The sequence below is a fragment of the Bos indicus genome, chromosome 25 (genome assembly GCF_029378745.1).
Source record: "Bos indicus isolate NIAB-ARS_2022 breed Sahiwal x Tharparkar chromosome 25, NIAB-ARS_B.indTharparkar_mat_pri_1.0, whole genome shotgun sequence".
NCBI lineage: Eukaryota > Metazoa > Chordata > Mammalia > Artiodactyla > Bovidae > Bos > Bos indicus.
The window spans coordinates 8,542,899-8,560,310 of record NC_091784.1 but is presented as its reverse complement, the minus strand read 5'-3'; the positions used below and the strand labels follow the sequence as shown (position 1 = coordinate 8,560,310).

At 49.5% G+C, this 17,412-nt stretch overlaps 1 protein-coding gene across 6 annotated transcripts in view; it reads left to right on the top strand.

The window, feature by feature from the left end:
* The first annotated feature begins 14,946 nt into the window (after positions 1-14,946).
* TMEM114 (transmembrane protein 114) overlaps positions 14,947-17,412 on the top strand; it is a 29,558-nt gene continuing 27,092 nt past the window's right edge. For 2 of the 6 annotated variants that reach the window (XM_070779632.1, XM_070779630.1), the window contains exons 1-2: positions 14,955-15,523; positions 15,836-15,916. In XM_070779632.1, the coding sequence (XP_070635733.1) occupies positions 15,304-15,523; positions 15,836-15,916 (301 nt within the window). In that variant the 5' untranslated portion in view covers positions 14,955-15,303. Of the gene's footprint in view, positions 15,524-15,835; positions 15,917-17,412 lie in introns of all 6 variants that reach the window. The other 4 variants (XM_070779629.1, XM_070779633.1, XM_019988375.2 and 1 more) reach the window with 4 other exon arrangements.

The window sequence follows — 17,412 nt, the reverse complement described above, 5'->3', positions numbered from 1 at the left end:
CAATGAAAAGTAGCCCTAACTCACTGCAACTAGAGAAAGCCCATACTCAGCAATGAAGACCCAGCACAGCCAAAAATAAATAATAGTTAAAAAAAATAAACGTGGAGACAAGAATTTTGGGTGTTAGTAGAATTCTAAGAGTAGCTTTCATTGCTTTGGCTGGCAAAGGGGGCCACAGCGGGCTAATGCCCTGAAGACCGTGTGACCCACCCTGGAGTGGGGAGTGAGGAGTTTTGTAGCATTCAAGGAGCAGGGCGTGATCAGCCTGTGGACATCTCTCAGATTGGTTGGCATCAAGGTGAAGCTTCAAGCTTCATCAGCCTTCTGGTTGCAACCAGTCTAGGGTCTGTGTTCTTGTGGTCAGCAGTTTCCATCTGGAGGGGGTCGGCTTCCTGCAAAAGCAACTCAGGAATGTGTGTCAGGCCTTTATCTGTAGCTTTCGGGGAACTGGGAGTTCTGTGATTCGGCTAAGAGGCAGCATTATAGTCTAAATTGTTACCAGTGCCCCAGCCCCAACAGCAAGTCTTTGTTCCTTACCTTTTCATGTTTCCCAGTCATTAACTCTCGAGTCAGCACTTTACTTCAAAAGACAAGGACACGGGGGCTTGTACATGGTTTCAGAATCAACAGCCATCCCCAGGGGAGGCAGTGCCACGTGGGCCCCAAGGCCCAGGCTTTGAAGTCTTGGATTCAAGTCCTCTTTTGCTAACAAGCTATGTGAATGTGGGCAAGTTATGTCCCAGAGCCTCAGTTTCTTCCATCTGTAAAATGGGGATAAGTAGCGCCCCACATGACAGAGTGGTTCCAGGGATTAAAGGGAACGGCCCAGTTTGGTCCATGGTTTATAGTATTTGCTCAATAAATACATTTGTCTCTCTTCAGTCCCTGAACAGTTCACATAGAACTCTGGTCTCAGGCCAAATCCAGCCTGGCTTTTGTGAATAACGTTTTATGGGCACATTTTATTGGCAAACAGCCAAGCCCACTCTTTTACCTTTGTGGCTTCTCACATGATACAACAACAGCAGGGTTTGCTGCCAAAATCTTGGCCCGCTGTGCACTGATGCCCGAAAGCAAAAGGGAGGCAGAGGTTCGGGGGGAGGAGCAAAGAGTAGCTTTATTCTTTGCCAGGCAAAGAGGGACTAGAGGAGGCTAGTGCCTCAAGAACTGTGCCCCTCTCGGTGGGAAGTAGGGAGAGGTTTTATATCCGGGGCTTCTGGGAATGAAGCTCTTGCATTTCTTTTCTTCTGCAAATTTACTGCCAAAGCTGGCATCAGGTGGCTGAGCAGCTGGGTCTAGTGTCCCTGAAGTTATCGGCCCTTGACCTTCTTTTTGAAATGCAGAATGCTGCCAGAGAGTGTAGGAGGTGAACAATGCCAGGTGCAGAGCACAGTTCACATGGTGTCTGAGAATAATTAGCTTTGTTCAGTTTTGTGAAGGACAAGTCTAGCTGCAAGCCTTCATTAGTAGCGATAGCTAAAGACTGCACGACTGAAGCGACTTAGCAGCAGCAGCGGCCAACAGTGTTTAGCTCCTGCAGGCCTGTTTGGCTGGCATATGCCAAAGGCTGTTCACTCATTTCTGTTTTTTTCTACAACATTTTCATCTAGATCTCCACTAAGGAACTCTCATCACAGCCCCAGAAGCCCTTCTGCCATGAAGTGTCTTGGCGAGCAGAGAGCAAGGTGCCTTTGAGTTTACTGCAGATTCTGTTGTCGTTCAGTCGTTCAGTCGTGTCCGACTTTTTGCGACCCCATGGACGGCAGCACGCTAGGCTTCCCTGTCCTTCACTATCTCCCAGAGTTTGCTCAAACTCATGTCCATTGACTCAGTGATGCCATCCAATCATCCCATTCTCTGTTGCCCCCTTCTCCTCCTGCCCTCAGTCTTCTCCAGTGTCAGGATATTTTCCATTGAGTCATCTCTCCACGTTAGGTGGCCAAAGTATTGGAGCTTCAGCATCAGCATCAGTCCTTCCGGTGAATATTCATGGTTGATTTCCTTCAGGATGGACTGGTCTGATCTCCTTGCTGTCCAACGGACTCTCAAGAGCCTTCCCCAACACCACAATTTGAAAGCATCAGTTCTTCAGCGCTCAGCCTTCTTTATGGTCCAACTCTCACATCCATACTACTGGAAAAACCATGGCTTTGACTATGCAGGCTTTTGTCAGCAAAGTGGTTTCTGCTTTTTAATCCGCTGTCTCGGTTTGTCATAGCTTTTCTTCCAAGGAGCAAGCATCCCATTCAGCATCTTCCTTACCTACAATCATGTGTTAGGACATGGTGTCCAAGGTCAGACAGGGAACCCCCTCCCCTTGGCCCCCCGTCAAGAGTCAGAAAGGAGCATCATTGGTAATGCCTATGAAAATATTCCTGACTTAAAGTAGAGCTTTCTGGGGGATATGGTGGTCTTTCTAGTGGGCTCTGAACATCTCACTTCTCTTTGCAGCAGGATTGCAGGGTTAGGAGTGTTGGTTCTGGGCAAATTGCATCGCTTCCTCTGTGTGCCTCAGTTTCTCTATCTGTAAAGTGGGAATAATGCTAGCACATTCCTCATAGGGTTTTTGCGAGGATGGAGTCAATGTGGATACAGTATTTCTCACAGGGCCTGGGACACAGCAAGCACTCAGTAAATGTTTGCTGATTTGTGATAGTTTTGTTAATCATCTGGGTAGGGACATGGAAAGGGCTTCTCTGGTGGCTCAGCAGTCATCAATCTACCTGCCAATGCAGGAGACCCAAAAGACTTGAGTTCGATTCCTGGATCTGCAAGATCCCCTGGAGAAGGAAATGGCAACCCACTCCAGTATTCTTGCCTGGAGAATCCCAGGGACAGAGGAGCCTGTGGGGCTGTAGTCCATGGGGTCGCAAAGAGTTGGACAGGACTGGTGACTAAACAACAACAGCAGGGACACGGAGAAGACCCTCAACCTTCTAGAGACCCTCTCCTGAGCTCGCTGACAATGCTCGTAGCCCTGGAGCCCCGATGTGCAAGGACCAGCGGGCACGTCAACCCCACCTGCTCTGACCTTTGCGTCCAGTCAGCTTCCCTTCACCAAGGCTCTTTTACGAGCCACTTCTTCGCTGCATACTGTCAGGCAGAGGAGGTGTTTTTCAGGCCAGCCGACAGTGTGAAGTGTGAAAAGGTTAAAGTGGGGAGGTGGGAGATGAGGCGTACATAATGGGAAGGACGTGAGGCCCAAAGCAGGGTGGTGGTGTTCTGACCCGTCTTCCCTCAGTATCCATGCTGGAGTCATAAATGCTAAATGGAGGTAGCTATGCTCACTCTGTCCCCAACACGCCTTCCTTAAATCACTCTGTGGACCTGGGTTCTGGGTGGGACTGTTAACCATGACACTCCTGTCCCTGGAAGATGGTCATGAGACCCAGGATGGCCAGTCATAGAGTGCCAGCCTCCTGGTGATATAATCAGGCCAATCAGATTCTCCTTTCAGATTAACCTGTGGATTTGGGGAGATGGATGCTTTTGTTCTCCTAGGGTTGCCAGACCAGGAGGAAGCATGTGGACAGAGCCTGAAAAACAGAAGCAAGCAGAGCTCATAGATTGGTAAAGACAGAGTCCTGCTGATAGAGATCCTTCCAGCTCCTGGATACAGCCATGGCTGGAGCTAACCACCCAGACCTCCCCAATTATATGAGCTCTTTTGAGCTTAGATTCTTATTTAAAAAAATATTTTTAAATATTTATTTTAATTAATTACTTTGACTGTGCCAGGTCTTAGTTTCGGCAAATAGGATCTAGTTCCCCAACCAGGGGTTAAACCCAGGTCCCCTGCATTGGAAGCTTGGAGTCTTAGCCACTGGACCACCAGGAAAGTCCCTGAGTTTAGACTTCTTTAAGTTAGGTTTCTGCAACTTGAAACTGAATAAGGATAAACAGTGTGAGATTTATTGAGCACTTACCCTTTGGCCAGACACAGTGCTAAGAATTTGATGAACATTATCTGATTCGTTTCTGATAAGTCACTTCATCTCTTGGAGACTTAATTTGCTAGTATGTAAACTAGGTGTGTTCTGACTTGGTTACTCAGACAGTAAAGAATCTGCCTACAGTGCAGGAGACCCAGGTTCGATCCTTGGGTTGGGAAGATCCCCTGGAGAAGGGAATGGCTACCCACTCCAGTATTCTTGCCTGGAGAATTCCATGGACAGAGGAGCCTGGTGGGCTACAGTCCATGGCGTCACAAAGAGTCGGACACAACTGAGTGACTAACACTTTCACTTTCAAAGTAGGTATAATGTTGTAAGAATAAGATTGTTGGGAGACTTAAGTAAGTAAAACATATGGAGTGCCTGGCATATCGTAGTAGTGTTACAGAGAAGAACTGACTCTATGTTGGAGCTGTCTCTTTTACTTTAACATTTGCTTCTGTTCTCTAAAAGTATACTGTCCATACATAACAGCCTTCCTCAGGGAACCCTGCCCCTCTGCCTGAAGGTTAAACCAAAATGCCTTTGTTTGGGACCCCATCCACCTGCGGATGGCTACAGGAAGGAAGAAATCAACACATCCCCTCCCTGAGACTGGCCATTCTAGGAGACATTTGCAAGATGAATGGCATCCAGACCCTGTAAGATGGTTATTTTGAGACATTAGTCTTCCATCTTCCCGGTCAGCAGGCTTTCTGAATAAAGTCATTTTCCTTGCCTCAACACCTCGTCTCTTGGTTAATTGGCCTGTCATGTAGCAAGCAGAGTGAGCCTGGACTCTGTAACAGCAGGTCCTCATGAAACATCAGATACTTTTCTCAGACTGGGGAACTCTGTGATGAGCATCTTTGAATGTACCTTTTGGAGCAATTGCTTCTCTATTTCTCAAAGTGGAAATTCAGGATCAGGAGTATGCCCTTGTTAAGGTCCTCAACACAAAGCCCCTGATTGCTCTTCAGAAACCTGCCAATTGTATTAGTTATCTGTTGCCATGTAACAAATCACCACCAATTTAATGGCTTAAAGAGCACGTCTCTATTATCTCACCATTTCTGTGGATCAGGAGCCCAGGCATAGATAGGTTAGGGCCTCTGCTTTAGTCTTTTTTTTCTTTAATTTATTTTAGCTGTGCTAGGTCTTTGTTGCACTCGGGCTTCCTCTAGTTGCGGTGAGTGAGGGCTACTCTCTAGTTGCAGGGCGCAGGCTTCTTCTTGCATTGGCTCCTCTTCTTTCAGGGCACAGGCTCCAGGGCACATGGGCTCTGGAGCTTGGGCTCAGTGAATGTCATGCATGGGTTTAGTTGCCCTGTGGCATGTGGCATCTTCCCAGACCAGGGGTTGAACCCATGTCCCCTGCATTGACAGGTGGATTCTCAACCACTGGACCACCAGGGAAGTCCTGCTTCAGTCTTTCCTAAGCCTACAGTCAAGCTGTTGGCTGGGGCTGGGGTCTCATTTGAAAGCTCCACTGAGATAGGATCTGATTCCAAGCTCACTCGGGTTGTTGGCAGGACTGAATTCCTCCAGAGCTGTTTGCTAAGGGTCTCATTTCCTCACTAGCTGGAGGGCCATGTATAGCTGCTGGCCATGCTGGCCTTTGCAACATGAAGTGTGCAGGTTGAGAAGGCAAACGGAGAAAGCATGCCAGCAAGATCATCACAGTCTCTTATAACCACAGAAATGACATCCTGCTGCCTTCGCTGCCTTCTGCTGTTTAGACACACGTCCCATGTCTCACTCACAGTCACAAAGACGGGAATTACATGAAGGTGGGCTCACTGGGGACCATCACTTCTTTCTTTTGTGAATTGTGTTCTTTGTGTTTGCCTAGGAAATCTTGCTTACTCCAAGGCCACAAGGATTTCTTCCTATGTCCTCCTCTATTTTTTTTTAATATTCATTTATTTTTGGCTGTGTCGGGGCTCGGTTGCAGCACTCAAGACCCCCGTCGCAGGACGTGGGTTCAGTAGTTGCCCTGTGGCGTGTGAGATCTTAGTTCCCCAACCAGGGGTCAAACCCACATCCCCTGCATTGGAAGGTGGGTTCTCAACCACTGGACCACCAGGGAAGTCCCCAGTAGTTTTATAGCTTTAGTTTTTGCACTTAGGCCTATGAGCCCTTTGGAATTAATTTTTCTATCTAGTGCAAGGTGCAGATTGAGGTTTATATGTTTGCAAATGATGTCCAACTGAATGATGTAATGACAGTTGAAGAGAAAATGCTGCATGTAGCATGATTAAAACTGTAATAATTAGGTCTTATATATCATGAGCGCTTACTATGGGTAAGGCTCCAGCTAAATGTTTTTACCCGTGTTATTTCAGGAAGAACTAGTTAAATATCTTCTCAGAGCTATGCATGTGATAAAAGTTACACACGGTTTTTATATTGAACATTTCCACACCTCCCCGGTCCAGCCCATCCCAGGAGTCCCTGCCTACACATTCTCTGGGGGATTCTATTCAGACTTTAAGTCGTGGCGGAGGTTGGGTAAGGCCAGGCTCGTCTGGCCTGTGTCTAGACACCTCATTTCCCTAGGTTGTTGTAGAAAAGAGAGATTTCTTAACAATGGAAAGGTGTTTCTCAACAAAACCCCAGGGCCAGAGGGAAGAATGGAAGGAGGGAGGGAGAAAAGAGAATTGTTCTTACCTAAAAAAAAAATTAATTAATGTTGTTTGCGCCGGGTCTTCATTCCCGTGCACGGACTCGCTTCAGCGGCGGTGAGCAAGGGGGCCGCTCTTCGTTGCGCGCGGCTTCTCACTGCAGGGGCTCCGCCTGCCGCAGGGCACAGTCTCTCGGCCTGTGGGCTTCAGCAGTTGGCAGCACGTGGTCCCAGTAGTTGTGGCTGGTGGGCTGTCTACAGCGCAGGCTCAGTAGTTGTGGCCCATGGACTTTAGTTGCTCTGCGGTATGTGAGATCTTCCCGAACGTGGGCTCGAACCCGTGCCCACAGCATTGCAAGGCGGATTCTTATCCACTCTACCACCCGGGAAAGTGAAAGTGAAAGTCGCTCCGTATACAGTCCGTGGAATTCTCCAGGCTAGAACACTGGAGTGGGTAGCGTTTCCCTTCTCCAGGGGATCTTCCCAACCCAGGGATTGAACCCAGATCTCCCGCATTGCGGGCAGATTCTTTACCAGCCGAGCCACAAGGGAAGCCCAAGAATACTGTAGTGGGTAGCCTATCCCTTCTCCAGTGGATCTTCCTGGCCCAGGAATCGAACTGGGGTCTCCTACATTGCAAGTGGATTCTTTACCAGCTGAGCTACCACCAGGGAAGTCCCCTGCTTGCTTTTTTTTTTTTTTTTTTGAAATATTTATTTATTAGTTTGCACTGGTCTTAGTTGAGTCACATGGGATCTTCGGTCTTCGTGGCAGTATGTAAAGTCTAGTCACCTGAACAGGGATGTAACCCTGTATTGGGAATGTGGAGTCTTAGCCGATGGACCACCAGGGAAGTCCCTGAATGTGCTCACTTTATTATTATTATTTTTTTAAAGACTTTTTTTTGTGTGTGTGTGGATCATTGTCTTTATTGAATAGGTGGATTCTTTACCAGCTGAGTTACCACCAGGGAAGTCCCCTGCTTGCTTTATTTTTGGAAATATTTATTTATTAGGTTGCACTGGGTCCCAGTTGAGTCACATAGGATCTTCAGTCAAGTCTTTATTGAATTTGTTACCATATTGCTTCTGTTTTATGGTTTGGGGTTTTTTTTGGCCATGAGGCATGTGGGAATATTAGCTTCCAGACCAGGGAATCGGACCTGCACCCCCTGCATTGGATGGAAAAGCCTTGGACTGCCAGGGAAGTCCCCTTAGCTGAACTGTTGAAGCTTCTAGCTAACCTACTATTTCTGTCTCAGTGATGAGGAACTGCAGGGGCAAGTGGCCTGGCGTGCCTGTGGACATCAGCTACCCAGTTTCTTCCCCCTACGTCGCATGTTAGGTGTTGGTCTGGAGAACAGGCTGGAAAGTATAGCCAGGTGTCCTGCAGTTCAGCTTTAGAATGCCTAAAATGTATTATTGCTTGGAAAATTCCTTTTGTTCAAGCCTAGGCAAGTCTGGCTTTTACAAATTTGTATACCTACTTGTGGTTTAGTTGCTAAGTCATGCCCAACTCTTTGCAACCCCGTAGATTATAACCTGCCAGGCTCCTCTGTCCATGGGATTTCCCAGCAAGAATACTGGAGAAGGTTGCTTATATACATGGGCTTCCCAGCTAGCACAGTGGTAAATAACCCACTTGCCAGTGCAGAAGATGCAAGGGACTTGGGTTCAATCCCCGGGTCAGGAAGATCCCCTGGAGAAGGAAATGTTAACCCACTCTAGTATTCTTGCCTGGGAAATCTCATGGACAGAGGAGCCTGGTGGGCTACAGTCCATGGGGTTGCAAAGAGTCAGACATGACTGAGTGAGCACACAAGCATGCATGCGTGCATGGTGATGCCTTCCACATTGTAGCGATGCCGCATATAAGCTGTTGCAGGAATAGAGTCCCAGAAGAGCACTTGTGCTAGCCCCTTTTACAGATGAGGAAACTGAGGCTCAGAGAGGGGAAGCAACCAGTCCAGATCTCTCAGCAGGCTCGTGGTGGTGCTAGAATCCAGGTGCACTGGCTCATGGTTCTAGCTCTTTCCCTACCACATTGCTCCCAGCAGCGGTTTCTCTCTGGCTGAGGGATTTTTATTCCAATTTGGGAAGAGATTCCCTGAAACGAAAAAAGGGCTGCTTAGCCTTCATCTCTTGGTATCATGCCAGACATGTGTTTGGAAAATTAGACCAGTGCATTACTGATCCCTTTTCATTCAAAATTAATTACATCATATAGGATTTGAAGAGTGGCAGCCAGCCCCTCCAGAAGTTTCTAGGGACTTTAAACTTAAAGTGGAAGCTTTAAAGTGGAGGCTTTAAACTTAAATGGTTATGCACAGGTCAGGTCCATGGAGTCAAATGACTCCTAACAACATCATGACCTCATGAGACTTAATAGACAGAGGCCATTTCCTTCTAGTGTGGTGATTTTAATAACCGTACCAATATCTTGGCTATATGTCTATAACTTCGAGTTGGTTCCTTATGAGTTTGCCACACAAAATAAGCTCTGTGCTTGCAAGAAGAGACTTTTGGGAAGACTTTTCATTTATTGAATCAACAAATCTTTGTTACACATCTACTGTGTATCATGCACTAACCTAAAAGCCAGAGATGTGCTTGGGATAGGACCAACACCATTGTGTCTGCAGAGGTTCACAAGGAATTCATCTGCAAACACAGACAATCCCGAGAGGGTGGCTTAAACAAATGGGGGCTTAGTTTTACCTTCTAATAAGAATTCCTGAGGTAGGCAATTCAAGGATGGGGCAGCTGTTCAGTGATGCTATCAGAGCCTCAGACTCTGTATCTTTTGTTTTTGCCACTCACTAGGAGGTTTAGCCTCATGGTTGCAAGATGGCTGTTGTACTTCCAGACATTACATCTTTATCCCAAGTGGATCAAAAGCCTTCTCCTCCCAGGGCCTGGTCTTTTTTTTGTTTCCCAAAAGACTCTGCTTCTAAGTCATTGGTTAGGATTATGTCTGTCACGTGGCCACCGCTGGCTAGAAGGTACCTAGAAAAGTGAAGGGGCAGATGGGTCAGATTGGTGTTGGATGAGCCATCCTATAGTATCGACCATCCTGTCTGAATGTCCAAAGGAACAGATGGTAGAAAACAACTTCATTGCTCAAAAACCGTTAATTACTATGGGGACAGTGTTGTTGCCAAGATATCATGTGTTTTAGTGTGGATTTCTTTTGAAGTAGACTCTGAGATAAGGATTTAAGACTAGCGATTTTATTGGGGCAGGTGATCCTAGGACACACTGGTACAAGAGTAGGGAATTAAGATGAAGAAGGAAGGCTATCAATTGAAGACTTCACTGCCGTGGGCGGCTGGGGTTCACTCCCACTGGGAAACTCGAGGGGGTGGAGTAGGACAGGCCTCAGAGCTTTTCCCTCCCTGAAGGAGGGAGATAGCTGAGGCTGTTTATCTTCCAACTTCTTTCATGCTTGGTGTTCTAGGGGTCTTCACCCTCCATCAATATCAGTCTTCTCACCTGGGGAGAGAAGTCCATACATGGAAAGACACAGGTGTGTGTAGTGGGTGCTGTAGAAATGCACTAAGTGGTTGAGAGCCTAAGGAGCTATGATGGGCATTAACCCTACCTGAATCATCATAAATCATCATATCCCGAGAGCTTTTAACCTAAGTTGGGGATTAGGTAAGCCCTTTCCAAAGAGGAGGTTTCCCCGGTGGCTCAGATGGTAAAGAATCTGCCTGCAATGCAGGAGAGTTGGGTTCAGTCCCTGGGTCGGGAAGATCCCCTGGAGAAGGGAATGGCAGCCCACTCCAGTATTCTTGCCTGGAGATTTCCATGGACAGAGAAGCCTGGCGGGCTACAATCCTTGGGGTGGCAAAGAGCTAGACGCAGCTGAGCGACTAACACTTTCACTTCCAAAGAGGTAATTTTTAAGTTGAGATATTTTTTAAAAAGTGGGGATAAGAGTATTTCAGTTAAAGGGAACAGCATGTGCGAAGCCTCAGGCAGGAACGAACCTCATGTGTTCGAGGTCCAGGTGTGTGAGGCTGGCGAGGCTGGCAGGGCCTCAGGGCTACACACTTGTACAAATCCAGAGCTCACCGATTAAAAAAACATCGGCTTTCCCATGACACTCGACGCTTCATAATGAAAGGAAACCCTTCTTTCCAGGATCCTGACTTCCTCCCTCCTTCCCTTCTCTTTCTTTTAAATGTTTGTTCCTTGCATCTCTGAAACGCACTCCTCCCCGCTTCTCAAAGTGTCTCTCACTTCTTCTAATAATAATATTGGCATGACTCTGCCTAAGTCACAAAGTACTTTTTAAAAAAATTTTAAAAACAGACTTTCTTTCTCTCGTTCCTTCATTTTCGGCCACACTGGGTTTTCGTCACTTTGTGGGCTTTCTCTAGTTGCGGCGACAGGGGCTACCCTCTGGCTGCGGTGCGCCCGTTTCTCGTTGCAGTGGCTTCTCTCGTTGCGGAGCACGGGCTCTAGGGTGCACGGGCTTTAGTGGTTGTGTTGGTTACCCCGAGGCAGGTGAGATCTTCCCAGACCAGGCATTGAACCTGTGTCCCCTGGGTTGGCAGGTGGATTCTTAACTGGAAACCTGGTCACAAAGTACTTTTACACCCACCATCCTGACACCCTCGTAGTGCCCTCCTGGGACTGGTGGGTACAATTACCTGCTTTTTACAGCTGGGAAAAAAACAACAACAACACAAACTGAAACTCAGAGAGGCAACTTCTCGGGTCTCACGCAGATTTAAGACTCAAGACCAGCCTCCTGAACCCCTGTGCAAAGCCCTTCTCTACCAGCTCAGGGTTCAGCGTGTGGCTTTAATCCTAAAGGTGGTGCTTTGTTTGGTTTCTGCCTTGGAAGCCTTCCGGTTTTATCCTGCCTCTTCAGTTGACCGGCTGAGTAGTCACAGCATCCGTTGTTTGATGTACCCCCTCCCCTGCCCCAGATTCATTGAAAAACATTACTTTCTGTTCATTTTACAGTGACTGAGCATGATTCAGGTAGATTCTATCAAAATCCTCAGGAAAAAATAGAATGATCAAAGCCCGCAAGGTTGTCTTTGCAACGGGGCATGGAAGAAGGTCTCCTTATGGGGATGAGGGACGTGGGACTCAGTGAAGGAAAGTGCCTGCACCAGGCGGAGGGGGTATCATCCACCCTGCCACCGCCCCTTCTCCTGGCTGTGGTCATAGCACCTTGGTTGTCCTTTGGGGACACTCCAGTATTCTGGCCTGGAGAATCCCATGGACTGTGTAGTCCACGGGGTTGCAAAGAATTGGACATGACTGAGTGACTTTCACTGTCCCTTGGGGAGCCAGCCACGTTTGCCAGGGAAAAGACAGGATGCTCAGTTAAGTTTGAACTTCAGATTAAACAGCAACAACAGTTTAATTTTCTTTTTAAAATAATTAATTAATGGCTTCGCTGAGTCTTTGTTACTGAGCATGGGCTTTCTCTAATTGTGGTGGCTGCAGCTACCCTCTAGTTGCAGGGCGTGGGCTTCTCACGGCGGTGCCTTCTCTTGTGACGCAGAGGCTCCAGGGCGTGCAGGCTTCAGCAGTCGTGGCTCTCAGGCTTGGTTGCCCCACGGCATGTGGGATCTTCCTGGACCAGGGATCGAACCTGTGACCCCGGCATCGGCAGGTGGATTCTTTACCACTGGACCACCAGGGAAGTCCAACGACAATTTAAAAATATAAGTATCTCCCACATACTGCATGGAGCATATTTATACTAAAATTTTATTATTCATCTGAAATTCAAATGTAACTCTGTGTGTGTGTGTGTGTGTGTGCTCAGCTGTGTCTGACTCTTTGTGGCCCCATGGACTGCAACCCGCCAGGCTCCTCTGTCTGGAGGATTCTCCAGGCAAGAATACTACAGAGTGGGTTGTCATTTCCTCCTCCAGGGCATCTTCCTGACTCAGAGATCGAACCTGCATCTCTTAAGTCTCCTGCATTGGCAGGTGGATTCTTTACCTCTAGTGCCCCTGGGAAGGCCTCAGATGTACCTAACGGGGCACCTTTATTTGCTGCATCTGGCAGCCAGGAGGCCTCTTAACTCAAATGATGACGATGGGACTGATTCACCCTCCCTTGGTTTCAGGAGCAGGGGGTGACTGATCCAGGCTTGGCCAGGCGGTGCCTTCTACTCCTGTCATTCCTAGAGACTGGGTCAGAGATGGGAATCCTGGAAATCTGATTTGCACCACTGAGAAAGACATTTGTTTTTTTTATTGGGATTGCTAAGTGATGAAAAAAGTAGCTCCTGGGGTTCCAACCAATGAGAATCTGAGTAAGAACGAAGCCAGGAGAGGACAAACAACGGAGAGATGTAGAGGAATGGAGAGAGAAGAATTAAACCTTAAAGACGTTATTAGGGGGTCCTGGGACCCACCTCATTGAATTGTACCTTCAGTTAGGCTCCCAAATGTCAATGGAACAGTTGAGGACTGTTTGGATGATGGTGTAATTGAAGATAACGATAGTAACATGATAGAGTGGAAGGCGAACTCTTTAGTGGGGATGGTTATTTTGCGTGCGTTCATGCTCAATCATGGCCAACTCTGCGACTCCATGGACTGTAGCCCACCAGGTTCCTCTGTCCGTGGGATTTTCCAAGCAAGAATACTGGAGCAGATTGCCACTTCCTTCTCCAGGGGATGCTCCCGACCCAGGGCTCAAACCTGCGTCTCATGCCTCTCCTTCATTGGCAGGTGGATTCTTTACCACTGTGCCACCTGGGATAACTAAGGGGATGGTAACGGGAGATATCAGTCTTACTCAGATGGTGGTTGAAGGGGTCCTAGAGCAGAATGGGGTGGTAAAATCAAGGAGAGCATGTGTTCTTGCTGCTGATGGCTCTGTTCAGGGTGCTGCTGCTGCTGATGGAGATGAGGACGCTAGTGATGAAGAGAAGGATGGTGTTGGTAAGACAGAATTAAACAAGGGAAAGAGTAGTTGTCAGCCTTAGTCTATCACCACATCCTATCAAGTCAACCCCTCTCAGTTAAAAAGATAATCTATTCACTTCTCTACCTACTCCTGGCCGCCACCACCGTGGCCTGACCATCCAAACATCTCTTGTGCTTCTGTTGTTAAGTTGCTCCTAACTGGCTTCCTTGTTTCCTGTGCTGTCTCCCGACAGTCTCTGCTCCACAATAAAATCGGGAGGAAGAGTGAGATTTTAAAAAATGTAAATTACAACATTTCACTTACTCTTTTCAAAACTGACCAGGAGCCTAGACTAGAAACCAGACTTTTATTGATGGACAGTTGATTTACAATGTGGTCTTTTAAAATTTTTATTTATTTCTAATCAGAGTCTAGTCACTTTACAATATTGCATTGGTTCCTACCATACATCAACATGGATTAACCACAGGGACACATATGTCCCCTCCCTCATGAACCTCCCTCCCACCTCCCACCCCATCCCACCCCTCGAGGTTGTCACAGAGCACAGGATTTGAGCTCCCTGCATCACAGAGCAAATTTCCACTGGCTTTCTAATTTTGCATTTGGAAATGTATTAATATATGTTTCCATGCTACTCTCTCAATTCGTCCCACCCTCTCCTTCCCCAGCTGTGTCCAAGTCTGTTCTCTGTGTCTCCACTAAGAGTTAGTCACTCAGTCTGTCCAACTCTTTGCCACCCCCATGGACACTGCTGCCTTGCAAACAGGTTCATCAGAACCATCTTTCTAGAGTCCATATGTATGCATTAATGTACGATATTTGTTTTTCTCCCTGACTTACTTCACTCTGTATTATAGGCTCTAGGTTCATCCACCTCATTAGAACTGACTCAAATGCATTCCTTTTCATGACTAAGTAATATTCCATTATACATATATATACCAAACTTCTTTATCCATTCACCTGTTGCTTCCACGTACAATGTTTTCTTAATTTCTGCTCTACAGCGAAATGATTCAGTTACACACACACACACACACACACACATTCTTCTTTAACTATTTTTCATTGTGGTTTATCATAGGATACTGAATATAGTTCCCCTTACTATGCAGTTGGACCCTTTGGTTATCCGTTAAAGAATTTTTATATTAAAAAACTGATCTTTTTTCTCTGTAGCGAGACTAGAAAAATCTACTGAAAGGGAAGATTTTGGAGAAAGGGTGGTTGAAGCTGGAGGGAGAGGCTATTGAGGATGACCTGGAAACAGGACAGGTGCCAGCTGTCCTTCCTAATCCCCCCGCCCCTACCCCACCCCCTCACCCCCTCTGTGGGAAGACCGCCCTCTGCCCCGCACCACCCTGCCCTTTTCTCTGTGCGGGGCGCCTGGGCGCTGTGCACAGAGGAGGAGCACGCGTCCACTGAGCCCAGAGCTGCGGGAAGGGCGTCGGAGGGCAGACTCCCTGAGTTGGGGGTGGGCGGTGGGGTCGCGGGGCAGGGCTGGGAGGAACGCAGAGGCCCGGCAGAGCGGGGAACAGCTGGGATGCGTGGGGAGTGCAGGAGCGGATAGGTGGGAGGAGGGTCTGCGAGCAGTTGAGGAGCGGGAGCGAAAGGGTGCGCTGGGCTCCAAGTGTTAATCGAGGTGGGGTTTTAGATCGTGATGGGGTCTGAGCGGGGAGGCGGTGCAGGTCCCAGCCTGCAGGTGAGGGGCTGAGGGGCGGAGCCAGTGGCGGAGGGAGGGATCGAGGTCCCGAGGACCAGTTCTGGCTCCCAGAACCGGGGCGCGCGAGCTTCTGGCGCTGGGAACTGTGGGCGGCGGCCGGGGTCGCGGCTCGGCGATGCGGGTGCACCTGGGCGCGCTGGCCGGCGCGGCGGCGCTGACCGGGGCGCTCAGCTTCGTGCTCCTGGCGGCGGCCATCGGCACCGACTTCTGGTACATCATCGACACCGAGCGCCTGGAGCGGGGCGGCCCAGGGGCGCGGGGCCCGGTGGGAGCCAACAACCGCAGCCAGCTCGAGCCTCTGAGCTCGCACTCCGGCCTCTGGCGGACCTGCCGGGGTAAGGGGGCACCCGGGGAGCCCGGGCGGTGGCCGGACCTGTTGCTTGGCGCGCACTCGGCTTTCAAGCCCCGGAGCCCGCGAAACGCGAGGTCCGGGGCCGGACGGGAGGTGGCCCAGGGTCCTGGGGCTGCCATCACCCCTATAAAGAGGTGCCCGGCTCAGCCCACCGCTGCTCCGCGACCCTACACCCCCCGGGTGGGACATCCAGGAGGGACGTGGGGACGAAGGCGCGGGCTGGGTCTGAACCCCCGGGGACCCCCCTCCCGCCCCCCGCAGCCCCTACGCCCACCGATTCCTCTGCCCCACCCAGTCCAGAGCCCGTGCGCGCCGCTGATGAACCCCTTCTGGCAGGAGAACGTGACCGTCAGCGACTCGAGCCGGCAACTTCTCAGTGAGTCCGGGGAGGGTGAGATGGGGGGCGGAACCCGGGGCTGGACGCCAGTTTGGGAGCTTTTATTCAAACTGGGGGTGGGGGCCCTGCAGAGGAGAGGGCCACCGAGGTGGCCTCTGACACGGGCAGGAGCAGGGGAAGGGGTATAGGAGAAGGAGGTGGGACCCTCTGGCTCCACGGGTGAAGTGTGGTTGGGGATTCATTCGACAAACGTTGGCTGCAGGCTTTCGGTGCGCGGGGCAGCGGGGTGCTGAGCTCCAAGCCCCAGGCCAAGCGCTCGGGGCGCAGAGGCTAGCTGGCGACACCGAGGGGGAAGTGCGCAGTTCCATTTCAGAGTGGCAAGCAGCACGGGGGAGGGTGACTCGGAGCCCGAGGAGACACCTTAACCAGCCTGGGGAGCTGACTGGCACACCCCATGGTCAGCCGTCGCTGCATCCTCGCTGTTGAGGACAAGCGCTTGGCAGCACCAAGGATGCAGTAAATATTGGCTGAACGATCCAAGAGAGGAAAACCAGGAGGCAAAGGACAGCTCCCCATCCCCAGGGGCCTTGTGTCTGTTGTTCCTGGCTGACTTCCCAGTGCCTGGCACGGTGCTCCGAAGTCAGAAAAGCCGGCAGGATTTGAGGATAGAATTTGGGAAAGCAAAGGGGCTGAATAAACACTGGAGGGAAGAGGGAAAATCAGAGCCATAGTTCAGTTCACCAGCGGCCAGACCTGGAGCTGAACTCCATTTCAGCCTTCATTTAATCCTCACAGCCTTCCTGCAAAGTTCTTGTCGTCTCCATCTTAATCTTTACTTTTCCAAAGAGGAAACACTCCTAGAGAGAGAGGTGCCATACAAAGGAAATGATGAGGAAATGAGAGCTGAGTTCCATAGACCTTGACAAGTATGGGCAGCTTTTGATAGACTTACTGAGGGTTGGGGATGGGACTCTTAGAATAAAGACAAGTCCCTGGCATGGCCCACTAGGGCTGCCAGGGCCCCTCTTCAGCTCCACTCTCCCCTTTGCTCTTTCCTCTCCGGCTGTGTTGGCACCAGTTCCTGGAAGGTGGCACATTTCCTCCCGCCACAGGGACTTTGCACACGCCATTGCCTCCACTCGGAGTCTCCCTGCTCCCATCCTGCCAGCTTGACTTAGTCAGTTCCTACTCACAGTACAGGCTGTGTGACATTTTTAGAGTTAAAAGCTGACCCCCTCACTAAACAAGCTCCATGCCAGCAGGGACCATGTCTCTCTTGCCACAGCTGGAATTTAGCACAGAATATTTAGTATTTAGCACAGAGCCTGGGCTTCCCAGGTGGTGCTAGCAGTAAAGAACCTGCTTGCCAATGCAGGAGATGCAGGTTTGATCCCTGGGTGGGGAAGATCCCCTGGAGGAGGGCATGACAACCCACTCCGGTACTCTTGGCTGGAGAATCTCATGGACAGAGGAGCTGGGTGGGCTACAGTCCATAGGGTTGCAGAGTCGGACACGACTGAAGTGATTTAGCACAC